Genomic DNA, 26,270 nt, shown 5'->3' with positions numbered 1-26,270 from the left:
CCACCATCCACTGGACCCTGCAAGTGCTAAAATGACACGTACTGTCTCAATTCTAGCCACGGGAGCAAAAACTTCCTCGTAGTCGATCCCTTGTTTCTGTACATACCCTTTGGCCACAATTCTCGCTTTGTGTTTCGAGATTCGGCCATTTGGGTCTTTCTTCAGCTTGTATACCCACTTCAATCCAATCCCTTTTCGCCCTTCAGGTAGATCGACTAGAGTCCAGGTCTTGTTTCTTTCAATCGAAGCCAGTTCTTCCTTTATCGCATTGACCCACTCTGCTTTAGTCTTCGCTTGTTGGTATGAGGTCGGTTCTTCTTCATTTCGGAGAAATAAGAGTTCTTCTGGGGGCAAATGTATTTCTTCTGTATTTTCGTATAGGTCTGCAAGTGTAAGATAGCGTTTTGGGGCTCCACCGCCGGTGGAACTCGAAGCAGTGCTGGGAGACGGAGACGAATTTTGACTCGATGAAGTAGAGGATGCCGATGAATTTGGAGTTTTCGGCGAGTCACTTGGACCATCAAATTGATTCGGTGAAGAGTTTGGGCTGCCATCAGACACGAATGGGACGAGTGGGCTTCCTTGTGAGTCCGTGTGGGGAGTAATGGGCTCATCAGCATCCGACCCGTAATCAGATCCTATACCGTGTTGTGGGGTATAGCGATCAGATCCGCCTTCGTCTTCAAACTCCCCCGAATCTGCAAAATTGAAACCTTCCACCGTGAAATTCATACCTGGAATTGCTCTAATCTTGTCTTTCTCCCCCCAATTCCATGTTTGATTTTCCTCAAACACGACATCTCTGCTTACATACATCGATCCGGTATCAGGATCCAGCAACCGATGAGCTTTGGTCCCCTTTTCAGTTCCAACATACACGACTTTCTTGCTTCGATCATCGAGTTTCTTCAGATGACCCTTTGCTATCTTCATGTGTGCGATACACCCAAAAACTCTCAGGTGCCCGACATTCGGTTTCCTTCCGGTCCACATCTCATATGGCGAGGACTCCTTAAGTGTCTTCGAGCTCAGTCTGCTCAAGACATAGAGACTATGGTTCACAGCTTCTCCCCACAAAACATCAGGTACGTTCATTGTTTTCAAGCAGCATCTAACCATCTCCAAAACTGTTCGATTTCTTCTCTCCACAACCCCATTCTGTTGTGGAGAGAAAGGTGAAGTGTAATTTCGATTGAGACCTGTTTCGTTGCAATACTCAGCGAATTGATCCGAGAGAAACGCCCCTCCTCGATCTGTTCGAAACATTTTCATTTTTTCACCAGTCTCTACTTCCACCTTTGTTCTGAATGTTTTGAAAGTTTGAAATGCTTCATCTTTTGTCTTTAACAGGTATACCCACATTACCCTGCTGAAGTCATTGACAAGCAGTAAGAAGTACCTGTTTCCACCTGGTGTAGGTGGTGAGACGGGTCCACATAGATCGCCGTGTATCAGCTCCAACCTCTTCTTTGCTCTAAAGCTCGTGCAAGCCGGAAAGGGATACCTGGTTTGTTTTCCTTTGAGGCATCCTTCACAGGGTTTAGATGGAATTACCATCTTTGGAATTCCTTCAATCAAGCCTTTGTCAGCCATTAACTTTAACGAGGTAAAGTTTACATGACCTAGTCTTGTGTGCCATAGCCATGTTGGGTCTTTAATTTCAGCAGTCAAACATAGCGAATTAACTTCTTCAAGCTCAATTTTGTAAAGGCGATTTGGGGATTTTTGTACCTTCATCAGCAGCCTTCCTCTTTTGTCATGAACCCATAGGAACGGCTCTTTTATTTTGATCTCATCACCTCCCTCTGATAGCTGACCGAGACTTATGATGTTGTTGCACAAGTCAGGTATGTAATATACTTCTTCCAGTCTTCTTTGTTCACCATTTTTACATTTGAATAACACTGACCCTTTACCTTCAATTCTGACCCTGAATTCGTTTCCAAATTTAACATAACCTTGTATTTCTTTGTTCAGGTTGCGAAACTTCCTTCTATCACCTGTCATGTGGTTGCTTGCCCCTGTGTCGAGGTACCATAGCCTTGACTGATCTGTCTCTCCGCCTTTTGTCTTCAACTTTGGGTGAATATTTTCTTCATTTAGATATACTTCACCAACTTCTTGTTTGTTTTCCAGGGACACTAATAACAAGGCTGGCTCGTTATCTTCTTGGATCAGATTGTTCTCAAAGTTTCGTTCTTTCCGTGGGTTTGTACATTCAGCCGCATAATGACCGTATTCCTGACAATTGTAGCATTGAATGCCACTCTTGTCTTGACTACCATTGTTACCTTCTCGTTGATGGTGTGAGCCACCTCTTCCACGGCCTCCACGACCACCATTACTCCTCCCTCTACCTCTTCCTCGTCCACGTGAGTTCCCAAAACCTCCTCTTTGCGATTTGGATTTGGAATCACTTCCTCCTTTTTTCTTGTTTCTTTCTGACCACTCTTGATGAGTCAAGAGAAGTTTTCTATCATCACCCTCACTGTGACCTTTTAGTCGTTCTTCATGAGCCTTCAATCTCCCTATCACTTCTTCAACTGACATCGCGTCAAGGTCACCAAACTGCTCCAAAGTGGACGCAAGTTGGATGAATTTCGGAGAAACAGCCCTAAGCAGCTTCTTCACTACATAGGCCTCTTCGATCTTCTCACCTAAGGTACGTATGGTGCTGACCATGTTGGTTACTTTCCCAGTAAACTCATCAATATTTTCTGATTCCTTCATTATTAGGGCTTCAAACTCTGCCTTCAAAGTTTGGATTCTCGCTGTCTTCACACGATCTGCCCCAATAAACATGATCTTCAATGCTTCCCATGCCTCCTTTGCTGTTTTCTTTTCAGCCAACACCATCAGTAGATCTTCGGGAATACCCTGATAAATGGCCGCCAATGCCATGTTATCTTTCTTTGCTTCAACTAGGGTATTCGCTGTTCTGGGCTCCACCGCGTCCCAGACGCCTTGTGCTAACATGAAGACCCTCATCTTGATTGCCCACGCACCATAATTGGTCCTGGACAGCATCGGATAGTGCAGAGTAACATTTCCTTCCTTTTCACCGTTTCCGTTATTTCCTGTCATCTCTTCACGAGATTGTATTTTCATAAAACACCCAGATTCGCTCTGATACCACTTGTTGGTATTTGCAGGTTCTTCACGAGGTTGCTGCAAGATAGACAATGACGAAAAATAGAGAGAGAGAAAGTTTGGCAAAAGTACTTCGTGTATTGATAGTGGATAGATACAACGATTACAATGCCTAGGAATATAAATATAAAACAATGCTGAAAATTAGGAACTAACTACCACTTAGCTAAAGACCAGGTAACAACTTACGTGGCCTTGATTTATTCTCCCTATTGAATTAAACGTGCATAACTTTAAATAACTAAGCTTCTGAATTATTCCAACAAAATAATGAATTCTAGCTAGCTAGGGAATTATATTGTCTTTGTTGTTAATTTAGTGGGAATATATATAAATGAACGAGGTGAATTAATTCCATAGGAAGTGAAGAAGATGGTATCTCCGGCATACCATACTAAAGAAAACATTTTTAATGAGACACCGGATATGGTATTCACAAACGAACACAAAAACTTGGTGTTGGAAGCAGAAACGTGCATGAAAACCATAGCAGAATCATGCAGCATTACTGCAGGGCTGATTACCACAATTGTATTTGCGGCAGCAATTACAGTACCAGGTGGAAACCATCAAGATGATGGCTTCCCTCTGTTTGCAGGACAGATTCCCTTCACGATCTTTGGTATATCGGTTGCAATCTCACTATTTGCATCGACTACAGCATTACTAATGTTCCAGTCCATCCTCACTGGCCGTTTTTTTGAGGAAGATTTTCTAGACAGTTTGCCAACACGATTGATTTTTGGTCTTTGCTCCTTAATGATATCAACAACTGCCATGATCGTGGCCTTCAGCACGACCTTGTTCCTTGTATTTTGTCATAAAAAGCTATGGATGCTTGCTCCGATAGGTGTATTAGCCTTCCTCCCGATTTCATCTTTTCTCATTGTTCAAATCCAACTGACGGTAGATCTATTGCGGTCAACATATAGGCAGATCGGGTATATCTTTGAAAAGTATAACCTTGGAAACAGCATTACATATAATCCAAATGACGTCAGTCTGTTTTTCAAACAGTGATAATAAGTGCACATCTCGGAATCACGTATTTTACTGCATTTTCTCCAAAGATATGTTGGGTAAAACAATCATAATTTGTTAATTTCTGATGTCGTTGAGAGAACAAGAACTACATTCTCGTTTGATATAAGTATTGTCACATATTGAGTTTCCTATGTTATTTTGAGAACACGTACCTCTTGAATTTGTTGTGATGACTATTTATAATTATTATTTTTTCTTTTTTCATGTGCTTCTATATACAAAGGATATTTGAGCAACCATGTGTGAACATTTTCTTTTTCCATTCGGTATATGTCTAGTTAAATCATTACCTTTTACATTCAATATATATCTAATTGTATCATTTAAGACGCTCACTACAAAAAAACTAACTTTTAGCAGCGACAAATATCGTCGCAATTGGTCATATCTGTCGTCGCTAAGAGTATTAGCGATGACATGTCGTCACTAAAGTGACGCCGTAATTGGCTCGTAGCTAATAGCCCGTTGTCGTCTCTAATACTGTCGTCTTTAATACATGTCATCCCTAATACACTCCTGTCATCTCTAATAGTGTCGCCTCTATTAATATTCCGGCAAACGGTAGGAGTTTTTCCGGCAATACTCGCCGGAGGTCCTTGTCGTCGCAATTGATACTAGTCATCTCTAAAGGCGTCCTTGCTAATGTTTTTATTTATTTATTATTATTTTTTTTGAGAAAAAAACTTATTTTTTATAATATTAATTTATATATATATTATAAAATGCAGTTTTGATAAAAATACATAAATAAATACATACCACATTATATAAAAACATCAAACATACCATATTCCATAAACTATTTTCCAAACAAACATCAAACATATCATATCTAATAAATCTCAAACAAACATCTAATATATATCATACATAAACTAGTTTCCAAATCCAAAATAACATCCTCCATATCATAAAACAAGAATTACTAGTTGTCTTCGTCTTCCCCACCGTCCTCCTCGTCGTTGTTTTCCTCGTTGATTTGGTTTTTAAACGAGCAAATAATGTCTCCAATGGCCGCACAAATGCCGGGTTTTGAAGAAAAGCATTCATATCAACATCCTACAATTAAGTCACAAACAAATTAAGTCATGAACAATTCAACAAACTATTAAACCATCAAAGCACCAAATCAATTAAGTCTTTAACAATTTAACAAACTACCGAGCTATAAAAAATTACTACAAATACATTAACTTCTTAAAAAATATAATTACGATGCTTGTCATGACTGCGACTGCCATTAGGATGGAGCACTTGTACCCACAGCTGAAGAAGCTTTAGGCCCAATGCCTCTCACATACCCCCTTCGAGTACCCAATACCTTCTCAAATATTGCGATCCAATCAATGGTGTCTGGATCACCACCAGAGTCGGCTACGTGATGAGTCTGTAGAGCAACCTTAGGAACTAAGGTATTATGTATTTCACAAAGATTGTTAATATACGTTAAAACTAACAAAAAAATTCAACAATATACTTTCTTTTTAAGTAATAATAACTTACATATTGCTCTTCAACCAAACGATCAACAAATTCTCCAATTTATTTACATACGCACGATGAAATACTTCAAGTTTATTCAAATTCTGTTTAACATTACAAAATATGTTATATTTGAATAAACATTAAAAAATATGTTATAACTGAATAAACATTATTGTAACTTACTTTCTTGAAACAAGCACTACCGTAGCTGCACGTCCCTCCAAGATTCTTCACTACTTGCTTCTTCCGGCATTCTTTGTTTCCAGCGGATCGTTTTTGATGTTTTTCTATTAAGAAATGGTCAATAGCAACATTCTAATGCTGCTGATCCATACCCCTAGGGGCTTGAGCCCTTGCTGCCTCCACATTCCCTGCAAAATCATCAAAACGGTTTTTTGCAATATTATGTGGCTTCTATACCGCGCACATATCCGATTGTTCAGTGATGCCCAATAAGTTGAAGCCATGGGATGATTTGTAATCGCGTCAAAATCAAACCATCTCTACAAAAAAATAGAGAAATTAAAAGTAAATCAAAATTAAAAAATATTAAATATATAACTTTATAAATAATTTACTGAAAGATACTGCAACATTCCAACCTTTTCGGCTTAAGAAACCTCTATCCATGTGTCTTTATCAAAACCGATGTCCCGCCACATATAGCTCCCAACCTCCCGAATGAAACATTCGTACCCCTCCCCAATCGGCATGTTAGTATTTACGTCAAATACTATCTTAAGAGGCCGTTCACCATTAGCTTTATAGAGTTTGTGCATTTTTTTATTTACCGCCATGCCTCTTTGTTTCGGCGGCACCACTGCATAAAAAATATTAGTCAGAATAATTTTTTTATATACATACAATGTGAAATACAATGAATTAGAATAAATCTTAATTACCATCGTTTTGGTGATCACCAAAACCTCCACCGAACGAATGTGGTGGCTCATCACCACCGTCGCCTCCATGACCCATCACAGCAGCCATGAGATGGAACAATACAATCCAAAAAAATGACATCCTGATAAATTATAACACAATATGAATATATATATATATATATATATATATATATATATATATATATATATATATAATTACAACAAATACAAACCTTATTTTACTAATTAAATGTAAAAAGATTTTTTTATCATTCTCGCCCCAGACACTTCAGTGTCTGTCGATACATCACTATCCTAATCAGAATCTTCCTCATCATAATCAATCTCGTAATCAGACACATTATTGATGATACCCGTCGGTGGGTCAACTTCAATATCATCTTCAACCGATTGAGAATTTTGAAAGTATTGATCAAAGTCAATTGAAAGAGTGAAATTAGAAGAAGCATTACTAAGAACGACGTAGGTTGAATCACTGTCGACATTTTCAATGGGATCATGATCAACATCATTCATCGTTATATCCCAAATTCTTCTATGATTAACATTTTCAACAACCTACCGTTGGGTGTCATTTTCATCACTTGGAGAAGGTTCTTGGATGTAAAATACTTGCTTGGCCTGCGTAGCAAATATGAGTTGATCTTCGGTGCTCAATTCCTGTTGTGGGTCGATACTGGTTAAATTATTATCAGATTTAACTCCTGCAGTATCGAACCACTTGCAACGAAAAAGTACGGTGGAATATTTATGAGAATAATGCAACTTGATAATCTCTTCTAGCTAACCATAATATTTCTGCTTATTCTCTCCCTCAGTTAGAACCCCCGAGTTTTATGTTGATCGTTGGGCGTCACGCATAAGTACCATATACCTAACACCATTCACTATGCAAGCGGTGTAAGTAAAGGCATGTGCATGCACACCGATTGAAAGAGCTCATAACTCCTTATTAAACTCTGGAGATTTTTGTTTTTGCATATCATAGACCTTACGAAGGAACCATTTACGGAATTCGGTTTTTTCATCACTTTCAGGATGTAATGATTTGAATTCACTACATTTTGAAATATATATATATATATATATATATATATATATATATATATATATATATATATATATATATAGTAAAAATGAGAAATTAAAAAAAGACAATGAATTAAAAGATAAGAACACTTACGCAATATACTTTCTGACTTCCTCACAATTATCAAGCACAAAGTTAACAATTTTCAATCACATACATTCAATCAATTTTACATACACATTCAATTTAACAGTTTCATTTCATATGAATTTCATACTTTCCAAATTTTAAAGTCAAAATAAATTTCACAGTTTCCAAATTTCACAGTTTCATGAATTATGAATATCCCCATACAATCAATATTAAGAACTGAAACAGATGAAACTAACCTCTTCTCTCCCGGAAAAACGAAGGTAAATGCGGTGGTGAAGCTGCAGTCATCGGTGTCCCGACTGGAACGAGAAAAAAAAACACTTGAAATATGAATTAATCGGGGGTTTTTATGTGTGTTAACAGAAGAATTGAAAGAGAAATTGGTCTTGAAAACAAACCTCGCCGGAGATACGAACAGGAAATCGAAGTTCCAATCGGAAATTTGGCGGCAATCGACGACAATCGGCTGAGGAGGTGGTGGGACTCAGCTTTGGAGGCAAATCGGGGGTGGGAGTTGAGTTTGGAGCCCAATCACCGGTGGAAAAAAGTGGTCGTCGCCGGAGATACTACGATCGATCGCCGTTTGAGTATTTTCAACAAATGGGAGCAAATGGAATCTAGGGAAGACGAACTGGAACTAAAAGGGAAGGGACCATTAGCAGCGACAAGAAATGGGCTATTAGCGGCGACAAGCTGGAGGGAAATCATACACGCGCTTTCTGGCGATTCCCAACCGTTGGATTAGGAAAGAATCATAGGGCCAATATTTGGTCTAAGGTTGGTCAACGGATCGACACCTTTAGCGGCGACGCGTCGTCGCTAAAAGCGTCGTCTCTAATTCTTATTCACAGAAACCCTATACGTTGGATTATTTGCCGAACCAAGGGTGCGGATTAAAAGTAGCGTGTCTCCGACAAATAGTCAGTGGTGATATTTAGCGACGACATCAATGTTTTAGCGGCGACACCAAACGCGTTTACTCTGGTGTCGCCGCTATTACTCATGTCGTTGCAAAAAGGGACATCCCTAATACTCCAAATTCTCGTTGTGGCTGCTAGAAAACTGTTTTCATTTTTCCTATGAAGATTTTCAGAGGAAAAAGTGCACAGAAATTCCAACCCAATAGAAAACCTTTATATATGTGACTTTAGAAGTAGTTTAATCACTAGTTGGTGTTTCAAAGTTGAGGGGAGCCTATCCCTCACTCTTTCTCCTCGTGTGATTTGTCAGACTATTTTTCAAGTTTTTTTTATATTTATTAAATTATATGTCTATTAAAAATTATAAAACATATATATCAAAATTCACAACTTTTATTTCCCTACAAATTTGGTATAACATTTGTATTGAATATATTTAAAAAAAAACAAAACAAAAGGTAGTTAGATGTAATAAAAGGTGATCATTTCCTATATTGATGAGTGAAAAAGAATAAGGAACAAATAACATTACACTCAAAAAGTGAAAGATCTTTACCTACATACCTTACCATCTTATATGTTTTAAAAAAAAAAGTATAAATTCGCTTGGAAATTTGTTGGGAAATTACCAATCTTTTTTTGGGACAAAAATAGTTCTAATAATAAAAATATTGATATAATTAATATTATTTTTATTATATAAGTATTATTTTTTCTATTAAATCTTATTATACTACTTGTATTAATAGTTTTATTCTTATTGTTTATTATTGTTTATTATTATTAGTATGTTTATGATTGATTATTATTCTTCTTATAGGTATTATACTTATATTTATTATCAACGGTAAAACTATTTGTATTATTATCTTTATTATATTTTTGATTGTGTACATGTACGTATGTATATAGCATATATAACTTGATGAAGTAACTATATTTTATGTTTAATAAACGTGTTAAGAAGATTGAACGAAAAAAATGGTGTTTAAACCTCAAAATAGCAAAGACTTAATTCCATTCGTCGGTATCGACGGTGTTCTAACATATTAGTGACATATATGACGTTGGTTGGGAGTGCATCGCGACCCTTTTCTGAGAAAGCCTAGCTGAAAGTATGTGTGTACACCATTAGAACTTGTGTGTGTACATTATATATGTATTAAATATGTATGTGTATATGTGTTAGGGTTGAACATGGTTCTATTTTGGGGGTAAAACTAAACCCAAAGTCCAAACCCAAGCCGAATTTTTTATTTTAAAAATCTAGTCTCAAAGCCACAATTTAGGCTTGATTTTGGTTTTGTTTTGTTTTGTTTTCATGTTTTTTTTTGCTCCCCCCCCCTTAATAATTCTATCAAATTATCTAATGGTCCGTTAAACTGTTATAATTTTACATATTGATTTATATAACATGTTATAATTATGTCCCTTTTGCTTTTTTCTTGAAACGACAAATTTTATAAACTCGAAAGAAGAACTAGCAAGATGCTAGAACCGGGTCCTCCTTATCCTGTGGCTTTTGAGTTGCTGAAGTTGGTCATGGAGTTAAGACTCCAGATCTGGACATATTAAGGTGCCATGAGCCCAAAGATCCAAGCTTTATCAAGCTTTGGGCAATTCTCCATGCATGAGACCCTTTATGTAGCTTGTTTTGGCATTTTGACCCCTATATGCCATGTTTAAAAGAACACGGTTGCAATTAAAAAGCCGGGTCCTTTCAGGTTTCAAATAACACAGTTTCAAATTGATAAACCGAGTCACATAAGGAGAAGACATGCATTTTTTTTATACCATTATTTAGTCGAGTTCTTTTGTATGCAACAAGATTCTAATATGCAGCGTTCAATCTTGTTTGAATATATATATATATATATATATATATATATATATATATATATATATATATTGATGGGTTTTATACAAACAATCCTACGTGTGCATACAACCCTAGATACGGATCTATGTTTTCACTATTAGTCATACAACATTATGAACACAAAAGGAAACCTAGCATGCTCCTAGTAATTTCGAAATCTATAAAGAAGAATGGAATACATACCTCTTGTTGTTATGTTTTAATAACAACTTGTTTATTGAATCTTCTTGTCTTTGAAAGCAAGTACCACAAGTGTAGTACCTCTAATGGCTCACAAACACCAAGAGCAAATGAAGAAGCAAGAGAGAGAGAGAGAGAGAGGAGAGGAGAAATTCGGCTCTAGGAACTCTAGGGATCAAGTGGCCGAATTTCCTATGCCAAAGGTCCTTTATATAGGTGTAGGAATTAGGGTTTCAGTCATTATCCTTATCTGGTTACTTGCCCACCAAGTAGCCCATAAGATAATTCCAGAAGCCTTATCATGGACAAATTCTAAGGCCTTATCCATTGAATTCATCCACCCTATCATCTAGGGCTTCCTTGCCCAACTTTGTAACTATCACATAATTACAGTTCAGTCCCCTTAGTTCTATTAACTTCTTTTGATCACAAATTAATTATTGACCAATGTTAACTAAATAAATAAGATTTCTCTTTTAATATATTATTCTTATAATATATTAATAAACCATAATAACCTCCTTCTCTATTATTTCTCCAGTCAAGTTGCTTTGGTGAAGACAACCCAAAGGGATCATGCACAACCGGGTCAAGTACTTACCAAATATTGTTACGGGCTTAGACGCTAATCCAACAGTCTCCGACTTGGATAAGTCTAGTAACTATAAATGCAAGTATAATCCGATTAGCAATCGTAGCTCTCAAAGACGGTGTCGAACTCTAGTCTTATCCGTAACATGTCCTTTAGATAAGGGATCGTATAATCCTTTGTTCTAGATATCGTGTGGACAATCATATGGAACATAGTCATACTTATTGCCCAACAATTTGTTTCTCGATCTCAGATTCGTTTAACATAGAACTTAATTGAACACATCAATTGAGTCCTGACCGGGCCCGGTACATAAGTCAAACCAAATCATCGAGGGGCCCTGATATTGCTTTTACCCTCTTAGGATAAAAGGAACAGATAAACTTCGAGTTATATGCATTTACTACCCACTAATCAAATCATTCATTACAATGCGTTTTATACACTACTAGAAAAACAGCCTTTTACGACGCTCATTGCGTGTCGTAAAAGGCTTAGACGACGCGCAAATGCGCGTCAAGGAAGGCCCTGTCATAAAGAGAGACAATGCGCATTTACGACGCTCATTCACGACGTGCAATTACGACGCGCGTTTACGACACGCAATGCGTATCAAGGAAGCCCTTGTCATAAAGGAAGACGACACGCATTCGCGTGTCGTAACCTTACGACGCGTGTGTCAATGACACGCAATGCATATCAAGAAAGCCCCCGTCAAGGAAGGCCATGTCATAAATGAAGACGACACACATTTTTGCGTATCATAATTGTAAATGTTAAAAAAAAGTTATTTATAGATTTACTTATTTTCAAATTAAATTTGTCTTTAATGTTTCATAATAGAAAATAAAATATCATATGCAAAAAATGGAATCCATTGCATAAATTTAATGCCATACAAATAATCGTTCCATGTAAAAATAAAACAAATCAATAGAAGTTGTAACAAAAATTTACAAACGAATTAGATACAAAAAATACAATCCATTGCCCCTTTGGTTATTCAAGATCAACCTGCAAGTAGCTAAATAATATGTACAAATTGACCCTTGTTTCTAATCATTTTCTTAAATACTTTACAAACATAATTCATCCATAATACCTGAACTATAGTTGCATCCTTGTTTCTTCTTCTTCTGAACTCATCTCTTGCAACCATTGCTCTAAGCCTAGTCTGAATAGATACAACAGCTCCTTGTCAATTATGTGAAAAATACAACCGGAGAGTGGCCTACCTTCATAATAGCAACAACTAACGAAGCAGGAATGAAAGAGAAGGCAATACTCATAAATACAAACATTTCTTCTTTAGTTCTTCACATTCTTGCACTGCCTCATAAGCTTTACCATCCTGCATCAATGTAAAATAAAGGCATTAAATGTTAAATCTATTGTGAAAATATATAATATATAAGAAAGGAAATTAAATAATTACCTTACAGTGTGACCTTGCCAAATTATTTGATATATCAAGGAGTTTTGAGGTGTCACGAGAAGAAGTGTTGACTGCATAACGTGCTAACTTAAAAGTCGTAATAGGACATCAATAATCACATCTTGCCTAAAAAACAAGCACTAGAAGATTGTGAGATTCTGGATACTGGGGGTGCCTAATGCAAGACCTGGCTTATGGGTCCAAAAACCTATGACAAATGAGGGTATGTAAGTGTAAATATAGATGCGGGACCTGATGCAAGACTATATATAACAAGTACCTTTGAAGATGAACGTTCACAAAAAAGTAAAGCAAGCTTTGCAAGACCCATTATAAATTCTAGAAGCTGCACAAAAATCGTGTTTTAAGTACAATTCTTCACATAGTTATTAGAGAGAGAGAGAGAGAGTATGTGTAGTATTTGAACAGCTCTTAAACAGAAATCATAAGCTTCATATGCACAAAGGAATGTTAGTTATTGACTGAAACTCAATGATTCAATGGATTCTAATAAAAAAAAATCCAATGTGTGCACAAAATCAGTTATTGACAGAAGCATTTTTATGGAACAAAACCTATCCAAAAAGCAAATTCAATGTCGGAATGACTCTATCTCCCTCACCCTTTTTAGCAGCCTTATTCCTCTTGTGAACTGAACTCTTTCCAATTTTAAATGCCTTCAGCTTTTGAGCTGAATATTATACCCTTCACCCGGAACCAATTCATGCACAGGTCTCCTTGACATTGACCTTGACCTCGACATTGACCAAGACTTTGAACTTATCTTCATCTTCTTATTTGACCCTTCATCATCATCCACATCCATTCCATCACCATGATCAGATGACCTCTCCCTCTTTCTACCCCTTGACTCACTTCTCACCCTTTACATTGCTTTTGATGGATCAAGCCCTAATGATGACCGTTTCTCTCAAATGTAAATCTCTTGTCTTATCAAATTTTCTTGGACTAATTGGTCTGCTTTCAGCTGTGCTTCAAGAACACTTTCAGGTATACAAAGTCTTTTCCAGAAGGTACCCTTGTGATTTTCTTGAAATTTTATTGTACCATGTTTGAATATTTAAGAAAAAACTGCATCAACACAAGTCATTATATTAGAAATCTACTGAATATTTGTTTATTGGTATATACTGTTTTGAGTTTTGAGTGATTTTAGTGTTTACAAGACCAATGCCCTATGGGTTTTGAGTTAAATTTAATAAGATAATTGTGTTTCTTTAGTTAAATGTAGTTGAAGAGACAAGAATTACATAGCTCTCGCTCTGTAGTCTATATAAGAACCGTTTATTTTGACATCCCACCATCAAAAAAGAAAATAACCCAAGGAAAAAATACAAGAATTATAAGAATCTTAACCTAAAACTCGGATTGCAAGTGTCGATTCATTACCATGGATGCAGATACATTGATAATAACCTCCTAAAGTGCTCAACTAATTAATGTTAGAATAAGCCTAAAAATCAAGGAGAAGATACCTTTAGTCCCTGGTCGTTAAGGTCTTTTAAAGTATAACGAGTTTTTCCACTGAAGTCACCGAGTCAACACAATCCAAATCTGGAAATGTTTCTCGCCTTGAAAACACCAGAATATAAACAAAATGTATAGAATTTAACCACATTATTATAGAGAACAGTGTCCCCACTCTTGTATTAAAGAAGTTGCTTTCGGCTCATTAGTTGCCCATCACTTACACCATCCCTGCAAATAAAAAACAAAGTGAAGATTTAGTTTTTTTTTCTTTAATTGTACCACTTGAAATTATAATTATATATAACAATATAATATGATCCACAGTGGCTTTCTCCCTGTTGCCTTCTCAAAAGATAGTAAAAGCTCCCTGCATTTTCAAATATCCGAGTTACTACACTACCCAACTTCTTGACAAACATTCTCCCTATAAAACAATATCAAGACCAATTACAACATTAGTATATATAAAATAAACCAAAGGTAAACTCCCTTATGCATAAAGACAAATAAGTCAAAAATTAACAAGATGCTAAAAGGTTTGAACCTGATATATGTTTTTGAACTCCATGTATGCCAAACTCATCTTTATCAATGATAATCAATATATTAAGAAGTGTTGTAATGCTATTGCTCACCAAGAACAACACAAGGAAAATTGAAGGCTGTAATAACACCAACTACTCTAATAATAATTATTATAATTATAATAATGTTTTGAAGGTTTGTAAAGTTGTTGAGGCTCCAGCATATGATAAATTTCAGTACACTCATTTTGCACATAAAGTAAACAGTTTCAATAGATTGGTAGATGTCAGTAATTAGTTAAAGTCAAGATATTGCTTGGTAGGCTAATTTTGCTTAAATTGTGCTTATTATAGATTGGTAATTGTTTATAGACAACTCTTCCTCATATCTGTCAACACAAATCTATTAAGGTTCCACTGGCTTCCAGAAGTTTGCTCCTGCATAAACTACCTCTGAACCAAGCTCTTTTTCAATTCTCAAAAGCTGATAATATCATCCATCAATAATTTTCGTTAAAAACTGTCTTGAATAACATATTGTATAGACTCATTTTCTTGACTTATTGTTTTCTAACTTAATTTTTATAATAAAGTAAAAAATATTATTAAAGAAGAAAAGGAGAAAAAGTCAACCTGGTTGTATTTTGCTAGTGAATAGTAACAAACACGTATAGAATAGTGAATAGTCCATCAAGTTCCTAACAAAACATCAACTTTAAATAGACAAAAAAAAAATTTGCGGATGCTATTTTCAATGATAAGGGCATTTACATCTTTTTACCTTACATGAGACCTACTTGGGCTTCTTCCATCAACAACTCTTCCTGAAATTACCAATTTCAAAAGAAGCAAAAATCTGCACCCAAAGATTGGTGGACAGAAGACATATCAGACCTTAATATAGACCTATTCAGATGTGTCATTAATACTGTAAGGTCAACAGACATGATTCCACCAAAGCTTATAGGTGAAGCTTTGCATGTTTATACATTTCATTGGCTTCCAGATGTTACAAGGGGTAGATCTGATCAGCCTGAAACATCAACATCTTCTCAAATCACTCAAGAAGAATCTTTAAATAGAAAGAAACAACTTGAGATAATTGTAAGCCTTATTCCAGAAGATAGAGGATCAGTTTCAGTTCGATTCCTACTGAGACTCCTTAGCATGGTGAATATTTTAGGGGCATCTCCATCCATAGGTATGATACTCATTAGGAAATGTAGCTTTCAGTTAGAGGAGGCAACACCAAATGATTTGATATTGTTATTACCTTCACATGATCATGACTCTTCTGGTGACCATCATCAAACTTATGATATTGATCCGGTAATGGCTGTCTTGGAGGGTTTTATCATACAATGGAGAAAATCATATTCTAGAGATGAAGAACAATCAATGATCTTGATTTCAAAAATTGCAAAACTCATAGTCTCTTATCTCCAAATTGTCTCCACAGATGCAAACATGTCATGATTTTCATAATTTACAAAATCCAAGAAAAAGGCTGTTACTACTTAAGGAATAGGACAAAAGAAAAGATATAAGAGCAGTGGTCTGCACCTTGTTGTAAATAGATACAAGTGCATAAGCTTCATATGATGATTGTTGTCTGTTTTACCCCTGTCCATGTTTCCTTGAAAGCCCCCTGCAGATTACAAGAAAATGTAATAAAAAGAAGTAACAAAAGGAAGTAACAAAAATGTAACACAAATAAGTAATAAAAGCCTAGTTTTCCATCAGCATGTTCCTCAAACTCATGAGCACGAAAAATCTAAATGTATCAAGAACACAGTTAGGCTTTCAATAATGCTCTTCCAATAATTAGTTGGATATATTTCTCATGGACCCTGTGAGGGTTGCATCTGGAGAAACAATCCTTTCATCTTTGGGAGAAAGTGGTTGATTATACAAATAAAGAACTAATGAAAAACATATATGCAAGGGGAAATTAAGATGAATAGAATTTAATAGCCAACAAGTACCTTATCCATGCAATTATCGATTAGGGTTCGTAGTTGTTGATCGACGCTACATTCAAGGGAGTTACAGTCACCGAACCAGTTAGTGTGAGGCTCGATGTGGAAGAAATTGGACTACAGATCTACTTGCTTCACCTTTGCGATTTCATAGATGTGTTTTATGGTTACGGTTGATGCAACAACATGACCTGCACGCCCACTCCCGGAGTCAATTCCACCAACGTTTTTAAGAAATTGGGTCACTAAAGGGAAACGAACACTCATCTCAAAAGTTTGTCTTTGAAAACATCACAGTACCAGCAATCAGGTCTTCCGATATGTATTTCTGGGTGCAAGCGTTGACTTTTTATTGACCTACTACCGGTGGTCCATGTATTCCTCCGCCAGCTGGGATGGTGAGACGGACTGTCGACACCATGGGCCGACAACTCGACGCATTAGACTTTCCTTTAGGGATGCAATTTGACTAAAATCCAAACCTGAACAAAAAAAATTGGAACGGTAATATGAAAAAACCCTAAATCCTTAATTGCAAGAGTAAGAAATTAAAGGAGAATGATAAGAGAGTGATGTATGTACTTGTTTTAGAGTGTGAATGAATCAAAAAATCAATAGCACAACTGATGGAAACAAGGGAGAGGAGAATCAACAGGGCTTTTGATTTTTGGGATTTCATTTCCCTCCTTAGGTATACAGAGATGCTATATGGATGGAGACGCGTGTTTCATTAAAATATTATAAAACGACAATCCTAGACGACACACTATTTATAAAAGGTGCCCTCCGTGTTTTTTTAGACACTAATTTAAGGGTACACCAAAATTCGTGTCCTCTATACTTCAGTTTTTGGAAACCTGACATTACTTTTTTTATGAACACACAAGAATGCGTATCCTCAATCTGCGAGTGTCGTTGTTTGCACGTCATTAAAGGCAATTTTTGTTGTAGTGATAACATCAAGTTACCGATGCGTTTTCGCATTATCAATGCATAACCATTCGGCAAACAATAAACCATATATCTAGGTTTTAAGACCATATGATATTATCATCTTGCGATCACTCGTGATAAATTCCATGAAGTAATTCCAGCAAGTGTGAGTTTATTCCAATTCTCAAAACTTGTTCATAAGCACTTATGATATTGTAGCAACCTTTTGCTATGTCTAATACATTTTAGACAATCTAAACACCAATTCATGATAGTCTTTATTCATAGCTACTTCCAACATATGAATGACTGTGGACCGTTCGAATAATCTATTATCCAGGAAGTCAAAACATGCAAAATGAAACAATAGATAAGTAATTAACATAAGACAGTAACTTTAGTAATAAATAATACTCATTTATTTAATCAGTGAATGTCAATTAGATTTATCTATTCCACATTTCCAAACTATCTAATCTAAACTAATATCGTCCTTCAGCCCAATGCTCCTAACGTGCTGCAACTGCAAGTGCTTAACCCTACTCAGTCCCTTCGTAAGCGGATCGGCTAGGTTATCCTCCGACGATACCCTCTTTACTATGAGGAGTCCTTCTTCTACCCGATGTCGAATAAAGTGATACTTTCTGTCGATATGTCGAGATCTACCATGATCCCTCGGTTCCATGGTCCAGGCAACCGCTCCTTCATTATCACAGAAGATTTTCATAGGCTCCTGTATGGCTGGCACAACTCCAAGGTCTCCAATGAAATTCAGCCATATTGCCTCTTTTGACGCTTCGCTTGCTGCAATGTACTCTGATTTGCACGTTGAATCAACTACGGTCTCTTGCTTGGAAAATTTCCAAGTCACCGCTCCTCCATTAAGGGTAAAGACTCAGTCCGACTGTGAACAATAGTTGTCTCTATCGGTTTGAAAACTGGTGTCACTATACCCTCGCACCTTTAAGTCATCACTCCCACTGAGGACTAGAAACCATTCCTTAGTCCTCCGAATGTACTTAACAATATTCTTGACTGCGGTCCACTATGCTTTGCCAGGGTTCCCTTGATATCTGCTGACCATGCTCAAAGCGAAGGACACATCAGGGCGAGTACAAGTCATAACATACATGATCGAGCCAACTACGAAAATGTAAGGTACTCGACTCATCTCTGCTATCTCGACTTCGATACTCGGACTTTGAGTCTTACTCAACTTGGCATTACATTGGATTGGTAACTCCCCTTTCTTGGAATTCTCCATACTAAAACGTTTTAGTACCTTGTCCAAGTAAGTATTTTGACTAAGTCCTATTAGTTTTTTACTCCTGTTTCTCACTATCCTTATTCCCAAATTATAGGCAGCCTCTCTGAGGTCCTTCATAGCGAAGCACTTCCCAAGCCAGGACTTTACTTCCTGCAGCATCGGGACGTCATTTCCTATGAGTAGTATGTCATTGACATACAATACGAGGAAGCTTACTATACTCCCACTAGCTTTGACATATACACATGATTCTTCCTCGCTTCGCAGAAAACCAAACTTTTTGACTTTCTCATCGAAACAAAGATTCCATCTGCGACACGCTTGCTTAAGTCCATAAATGGACTTCTCAAGTTTACACACTCTATTGGGATGCTTTGCATTGACAAAATCCTCTGGCTGAGCCATGTAAAGATCCTCAACCAACTTCCCATTAAGGAAATCGGTTTTGACATCCATTTGCCATATTTCATAATCATGAAATGCAGCAATGGCCAACATCATCCTAATAGACTTTATCTTCGCAACTGGTGAGAATGTCTCACCATAGTCAACTCCCGGAGGTTGAGTAAATCCCTTCGCAACCAATCGCGCCTTATAAGTGTGCACATTCCCATCCATGTCGGTCTTCTTCTTGAAGACCCATTTGCACCCGACCATCTTACGACCTGGTACATGATTAATCAAGCTCCAAACATGGTTATCATACATGGACTGAATCTCGCAGTCCATCGCCTCTTTCCACTTTGCAGACTCCGGGCCTGCCATGGCTTCCTGGTAGCTGTTAGGTTCATTTAAATTTATTAGTGTACTATCACTAATATACGTATCACCCTCGCTTGTTATATGAAAACCATACAACACGGGAGGAACACTAACTCTACTAGAACGTCTAAGAGGTAATGATTTGTCAATCGGTTCAACCGAAGTTTCCTCCTCGAGTTGAGCGCCAGTGTTAGAGGTTCCTTCATCGCTTGACTCTTGAATCTCTTCAAGATCGATTTGCCTCCATATGTCGACCTATAACGATCTACAATGAGGGGGATTTGAAGAGCACCAAAAGTTGTATGTCATATGTCTTCAAGTTTCAATTGGCATGGAAGATAATACACAAATTGGAGCAAACATTCATGGTATTTCATGAAAAAAGACAAGGAACAATGTTGCCCCAAAGGCCACCATCATGGCAATTGTAGATAGCATCAAGGCGCAAAGACCAACCATCAATCGTCTTGGCAAAATGAATAGAAAATCTTTCTTATCAAAACTTCCTGTAAGGATCGACAAGAACATCAGTAATGTTGAGCTTGATGCAAATAGTGAGATTGCATCTGATATTGCAAAGATCTTGAAAGCAATTTTTTTTAAAACATGGGGATGCCTGTTTCTTGATTGCTTCCACCTGGTACTGTAATGGTTGCGGCAAACACGATTGTGGTAATTAGTGCTACTGCTTTCATACTTTTTTCTGCTTCCTTCACCAAATTTTCATGCTCCCTTTTGAACACCTTATTTGGTGTCTCCTTAAAAGTGATCTCTTTAGTAGTGCAACTGGGAAACACGTGATTCTCCACTTCCTGTAAAATAAATTTAACCCGTTATTTTTGCTATTATATATATATATATATATATATATATATATATATATATATATATATATATATATAGGTTCAAATGTGGATTGACATCTATTATGCAGACGTGTGGAAAATGCTATTATGCAAGAAAGACAAAGAAAATATGTTGTTTGATAATGTGAACACATTCAATCTTACAAAACTATTGTAATTATCACACATTCTCACTAGTTAAAATTTCCATAAGATTATTATAAACTTTTTTTTTATTATTATTCTCGTTCTATCATAATGTTGTCAAAATGTTTATTAAGTCGTATTCTGTAAGAATGAAAATGAGTGGAGAACGATGTGTGAGAACTACAATGAATAAGAATTAGTGAGAATAAATGAAAATGACAACAGTTGTGTGAGTTTGAACGCATTTACGTTACTAAACAGCCTATTTTCTTAATAATTCTCATCAAATAGCATTGGCCACACGTCCACACAATAGTTGTCCATCCAAATTATAACATAGTCATATATATATATATATATATATATATATATACATATATATATACATATATATATATATATATATATTTATATATATATATATATATATATATATAGAGAGAGAGAGAGAGAAAGAAAGAAAGAAAGAGATAGATAAAGAAGTAAGTTCAAATAAAAACAGTAAATAGTGTGAGAACGTAAAAACACTATGTTTATATTATTATTCTATAATAAATGTTGTATATGTGTATTGTTGAAGTAATTCTAATATTAATATCAACGTCTTATTATTCATATATTCATTAGAATGTTATTATTCTATTATAAATTTATGTTTGTGCATTTTTATAGTAAATTCTAGTTTTAGTTATAACTTTTGACTATTCTGTTATTCGTTACTTAGTAATGATATAAAATTGTGGATACAAAATTCATTGTAGAATAATAACAAAAAATAGTGTTTTTACGTTCTCACACTACTTACTATTTTTATTTGAGCAATCCCATATATATATATATATATATATATATATATATATACACCCACACACACACACACATAGAGAGTTAGGATATATATAACCTATAAGTATTTGTGAATGTATAACTAAATATGGTCAAATCATTTGGTAAGGGTATTAGAGTAATTTGATTAATTAAATTAAATACCATACAAATTAAATCCTACAATGCATCATTTTAAGGTTAATCACTTATCATCGGCCTTACTTCCATTACTTCTGACTTCACCAAGAATGCATCAAGAACATATTCTTTCAGAATGCGACATATTCTTAAAGAATGAATCAACAATATATTTTTAAATAACGAATCAACAACATATTCCTGAAGAATGCATCAACATTATATTTTTGAAGAATGAATCAACAACATATTCTTGAAGAATACATCAACATCCATTTTGGCAAGTTACATTAACCATTTAATCTATATCATTCTCATGAAAATTTCATAACTGCACTAGTAATTTATTTATTTATTTATTTATTTTGTATTTTAATTCATTCATTCGTAGGAGAATTTCGATCTGTACTTGTATTTTTGGTCATTCTCATGAGAATGACATTTGAAATTGTAATTTATTTTCGTTCTTTCGATAATGTTAGATTTTACACATATATTTTATGTATTCTTCTCTTTCATTATATGATTCTTATGACAATAGTGGTCCATCGATTACAAAACAATCATTTATAAATAAACACATTTTTAAAGACTTAAATGTAATTGTAAAGAAAAGGAAGGATAAAATGAATAAGAATTATGTGAATGGATACTATAAAATAATAAGACAAAACTGCAAAAATGGTCCCTGTGGTATGCATTTTTTTGAGGTTTTGGTCCTAACCATGACTTTATTGGATTAGTAGTCCTTTTGAGCTAGTTTCATTGCAGATTTGGTCCCTCTAAATATTGAAATGACTATAATACCCTTGGGATATTTATTTTCTAATTTTCTTTCATTTTTTAAAATCTAATAATTATTTATTTATTTTAATAATCAAAATAATAAGAAGGCCTCACTCACTCACTCACTCTCTCTCTCATCCTTGATGCTACCCCTCACTTCCCTAACCACTGCCTCTTCCGGTGAAGTTGTCTTCTCCGACGATGTTATCTTTAAAACCAATTTTAGCACTTCCATTCTCGCTCTCGTCTATTCCTTGTTGCATCCAGTTCCAATTTAAGCAATGTCCCTGATTCCAGAAAGTATGTTGAATGCCAAGTTTCCAAGAACATGAGAATATGCTTCCAAAATCGCACATCCAGAAATGTTTGAGGAAGGTTAAGGTGTCTGATTCTGATTTGCTGCAAAAGAACTTCAACTTGTTTTATCAAGAACTCTATCTTATCAAGCTCCATGGAAGGATCCTTTAAGGACCATGATGTTCTTGCTCTTGGCGGTGATTTTGATGCACTGGTTTGTTCCATAATTTTTTCTTTCCATGCATATATCACTGTTTCTAGTCTATTAATAGTCTTAATAGCAGCCTGTTCAGATTTTAAGTTGAGTAAGTTCAGCATCCCGATGGTTGAAGAAGAGATTATATTCAGTGTTCTATAAAGATCATCACCAAGGCTTGCCTTTTCCAGACTGCAACATATTGTAAATCAACAAAGAAAATTTGAACAATAATCACTATAAACCTAAGTACACATCGATCACTTCCAGCATTAACTTAAACGATGCAATATGTTTAGTATCAAACTCGATTGTGAAACATGGGTGTACAGCAGAGGAATTTGCTAAACCTAAGTACACATTGATGTGTTAAGGAGTTGGGATCTAAATCTGAAGCGATGAGATAGACACCCTCCCCCAATTGGTGACCACCACCCACCTTCTTGTCGGCCATCCATTTGCAAAACAAGCACCTCCATCAGAGTTTCCACACAATATGGTTCAAACCCACCTTACTGTAACGAGCGGCTTGCCATTTTCTTTTTTCGGAGGTGTGCATTACGGGACTCTGTCGACATCACCTTCTCTACAGTCTTCTCCGATGATGGTGCAGTTGTAGGAGATGAACATCAAGACACCGCTAGAAGATGTACGACACCGAGATGTAGGAGAATCTGGAGACGATTTCAAAGGGAAACGCCGGATCTAAACCTCTATCGATGGAAGATGCTTGGGAGTGCCGCATGGACTTTTTAGACAGAAAGATGAGGGGTTATGGTGGTCAACTGAATCTCTAAACAAATGTAGCAGATCCTCTATTATACTATCTTGTTCTTGCTGGATTTTGATTATGGATGGGGATTATCAGTTTATTTGCAAATGGGTCATTGAGAGAGAGAGAGACCCATTTATTTTTTTATTTTTTAAATAAATAAATAATTATTAGATTTAAGAAAAATGAAAGAAAAATAGAAAATAAATACCCCAAGGGTATTAACGTCATTTCAGTTTACCGAGGGACCAAATCCGCAACGAAACTAGCTCAAAAGGACCACTAATCCAAAAAAGTCGGGGTTTGGACTAAAACTCCAAAAAAATGCATACCATAAGGACCATTTTTGCAATTTTGTCAAATAATAATAGATATTAAAATCTCTAGAAAACAATTTTGAATGTGTTGAATGAAGTCATATCTTTAAGAATGAAAGCAAAATATCTGAAAATAACTCCTAAACATATTTGAATGTACAGAATCGTATACTAAAAAAATCATATTGAATTTAAGTGTTGAATAAAATCAAAGATTTGATTTGATTTTATGTTTATTAAATAATTTGACTTAGTATCCTAAAATGTAAGTCATTTCATTTCTTTCTCTCACTTAATTAAATGATGTATTTGTCTTTATAATTAAGGGTTTAGGTCATTTTTGGTCACTTAACTTTTGGTTTTGTGCTTATTTGGTCACTTAACTCTTTTTAAGTTTTAAAAGGTCATCAAACTTTTGGCTTTGTGCTCATTTAGTCACTTAACTTTTGTTTTGATCACATTTAGTCACCAAACTTTTAAAATTATGCTCATTTAGTCACTAAACTTTTAAATTTTTTTAAAAGTTTAGTGACTAAATGAGCATAATTTTAAAAGTTAGGTGACTAAATGAACACAAATCTAAAAGTTAGATGACTAAATGTGATCAAACCAAAAGTTAAGTGACTAAATGAGCACAAAATCAAAAGTTTGACGACCTTTTAAAACTTAAAAATAGTTAAGTGACCAAATTAGCACAAAACCAAAAGTTAAGTGACCAAAAATGACCTAAACCCTATAATTAATTAGATGTAATTATATAATAGATGTTATTCCATTTTAATATCATGTATGTTAAGATCACAACATTCTATTCTTTTAATCTAATAGACAAGATTTGGTCACACATTCATAAAATATTTGTAATTCATATTTTGTCTAACCATATATATATATATATATATATATATATATATATATATATATATATATATATATATATATATATATATATATATATATATATATATATATATTATTTCCCTAGCTACAACAATGGTTAAGAATTCATTTTGGATGTACCTGGCGCCAGTGAAGCTCTCTCTGTAGTTGTAATGCTAGGCCTGTTCTATGTCTGAGTTTTTGCAAAGGAGGTAATCTTCCAACCAAGTGCAACATATTGTTCTTAGAAGAATCTTCGATCATTTTGTAAACACTCTGACGCTCCCCAATGGTATAGATAAGGTTGTAGACTTCTTCTGAACGGTATATAATTCCTAACTGTATAACGACATACCCACTCTCATCTTTATATCGAATAGCTTCTGGGGATCTCATTAAAATCGATCTCATCAACAACCTCATAAATATCATGACATGCAGCCTCAAGAATTGGTCTGGTGTAATATATAGTAAGGATGAGCATCAGAGAATTTCAACTTGTCTATTTCATCACATACGAATTTTAGAACTTCTTTTGCTGCTTTCTGTTCCTTCATTTTCTTCTCGATATGCTTAATTAGTAGTGTCCAAACTAAATCATGATAAAAGTGCATTGACAGAGGCAATAAACAGTGATGGGAACACCACGCTTCATATAGCGGTTGGATTAGGTCGTAACAATATAGTCAAAGAAATATTACAGTTAATAAAAGAAGTAAACTTACAAAAAATGGTAAATTTGGATGGAAGCACAACCCTGCACATTGCTGCAATCGTTGGAAACAAAGAAGAAGCAACAGTCTTGATTAAGAATGACAAATGTTTGTTGGAAATTACAGACCATAAAAGTCAAACACATTTGGATAAAGCTTATCAAAATATGCATCTTGACACCATTGATTTTTTGTTGAAAGTTGGGTACGATATTATAAAAGACCAGAAAAGGACTCTTCTTTTAGAGGATTCTGTTATCCTTGGTCTAAAATTAGGCATTAACCTTCTTGTTAATGCTGTTTCTGCAAAGAAATATGGTGCGTACCCAATATATATCATAGAAATACGATGATCCAAAGATTTACTGCTTTAAATATTCACAGTTTTTCGAATATGCTTGTAGATTTAGCAGCGGAATTAGTCAAAACTTTTCCAGGGTTTGCTGTGGAAAATTATAATGTACTTCTGGCAATAGCTAAAACTTTTTAATGGGGCTGGATTACTGGGAAACACTTATATATCCAGGTAAGTTTGTAATATATATATATATATATATATATATATATATATATATATATATATATATATATATATATATATATATATATATATATATATATAT

The 26,270-nt window shown here is 35.3% G+C and overlaps 2 protein-coding genes across 2 annotated transcripts; both read left to right on the top strand.

The window, feature by feature from the left end:
- Nucleotides 1-3,522: 3,522 nt before the first annotated feature.
- LOC145064099 (uncharacterized) lies at nucleotides 3,523-4,170 on the top strand. The gene has a single exon (XM_079011614.1). It carries the CDS (start codon nucleotides 3,523-3,525, stop codon nucleotides 4,168-4,170), a length of 648 nt encoding a protein of 215 aa, XP_078867740.1.
- An 11,563-nt stretch (nucleotides 4,171-15,733) lies between these two features.
- On the top strand, nucleotides 15,734-16,264 carry LOC145064098 (BTB/POZ domain-containing protein At5g47800-like). The gene has a single exon (XM_079011613.1). The coding sequence runs from the start codon at nucleotides 15,734-15,736 to the stop codon at nucleotides 16,262-16,264; it is 531 nt and encodes a 176-aa protein (XP_078867739.1).
- The last annotated feature ends 10,006 nt before the right edge of the window (nucleotides 16,265-26,270 follow it).

Source organism: Lactuca serriola, chromosome 7 (genome assembly GCF_051521515.1).
Source record: "Lactuca serriola cultivar US96UC23 chromosome 7, Lser_US96UC23_V15, whole genome shotgun sequence".
Lineage (NCBI taxonomy): Eukaryota > Viridiplantae > Streptophyta > Magnoliopsida > Asterales > Asteraceae > Lactuca > Lactuca serriola.
This window is presented reverse-complemented; position numbering and strand designations above follow the sequence as displayed.

Excerpts from the sequence above, each read along its gene's own strand:
- LOC145064099 (XM_079011614.1), top strand. The coding sequence starts at position 3,523 with ATGGTATCTCCGGCATACCATACTAAAGAAAACATTTTTAATGAGACA.
- LOC145064098 (XM_079011613.1), top strand. The coding sequence starts at position 15,734 with ATGATTCCACCAAAGCTTATAGGTGAAGCTTTGCATGTTTATACATTT.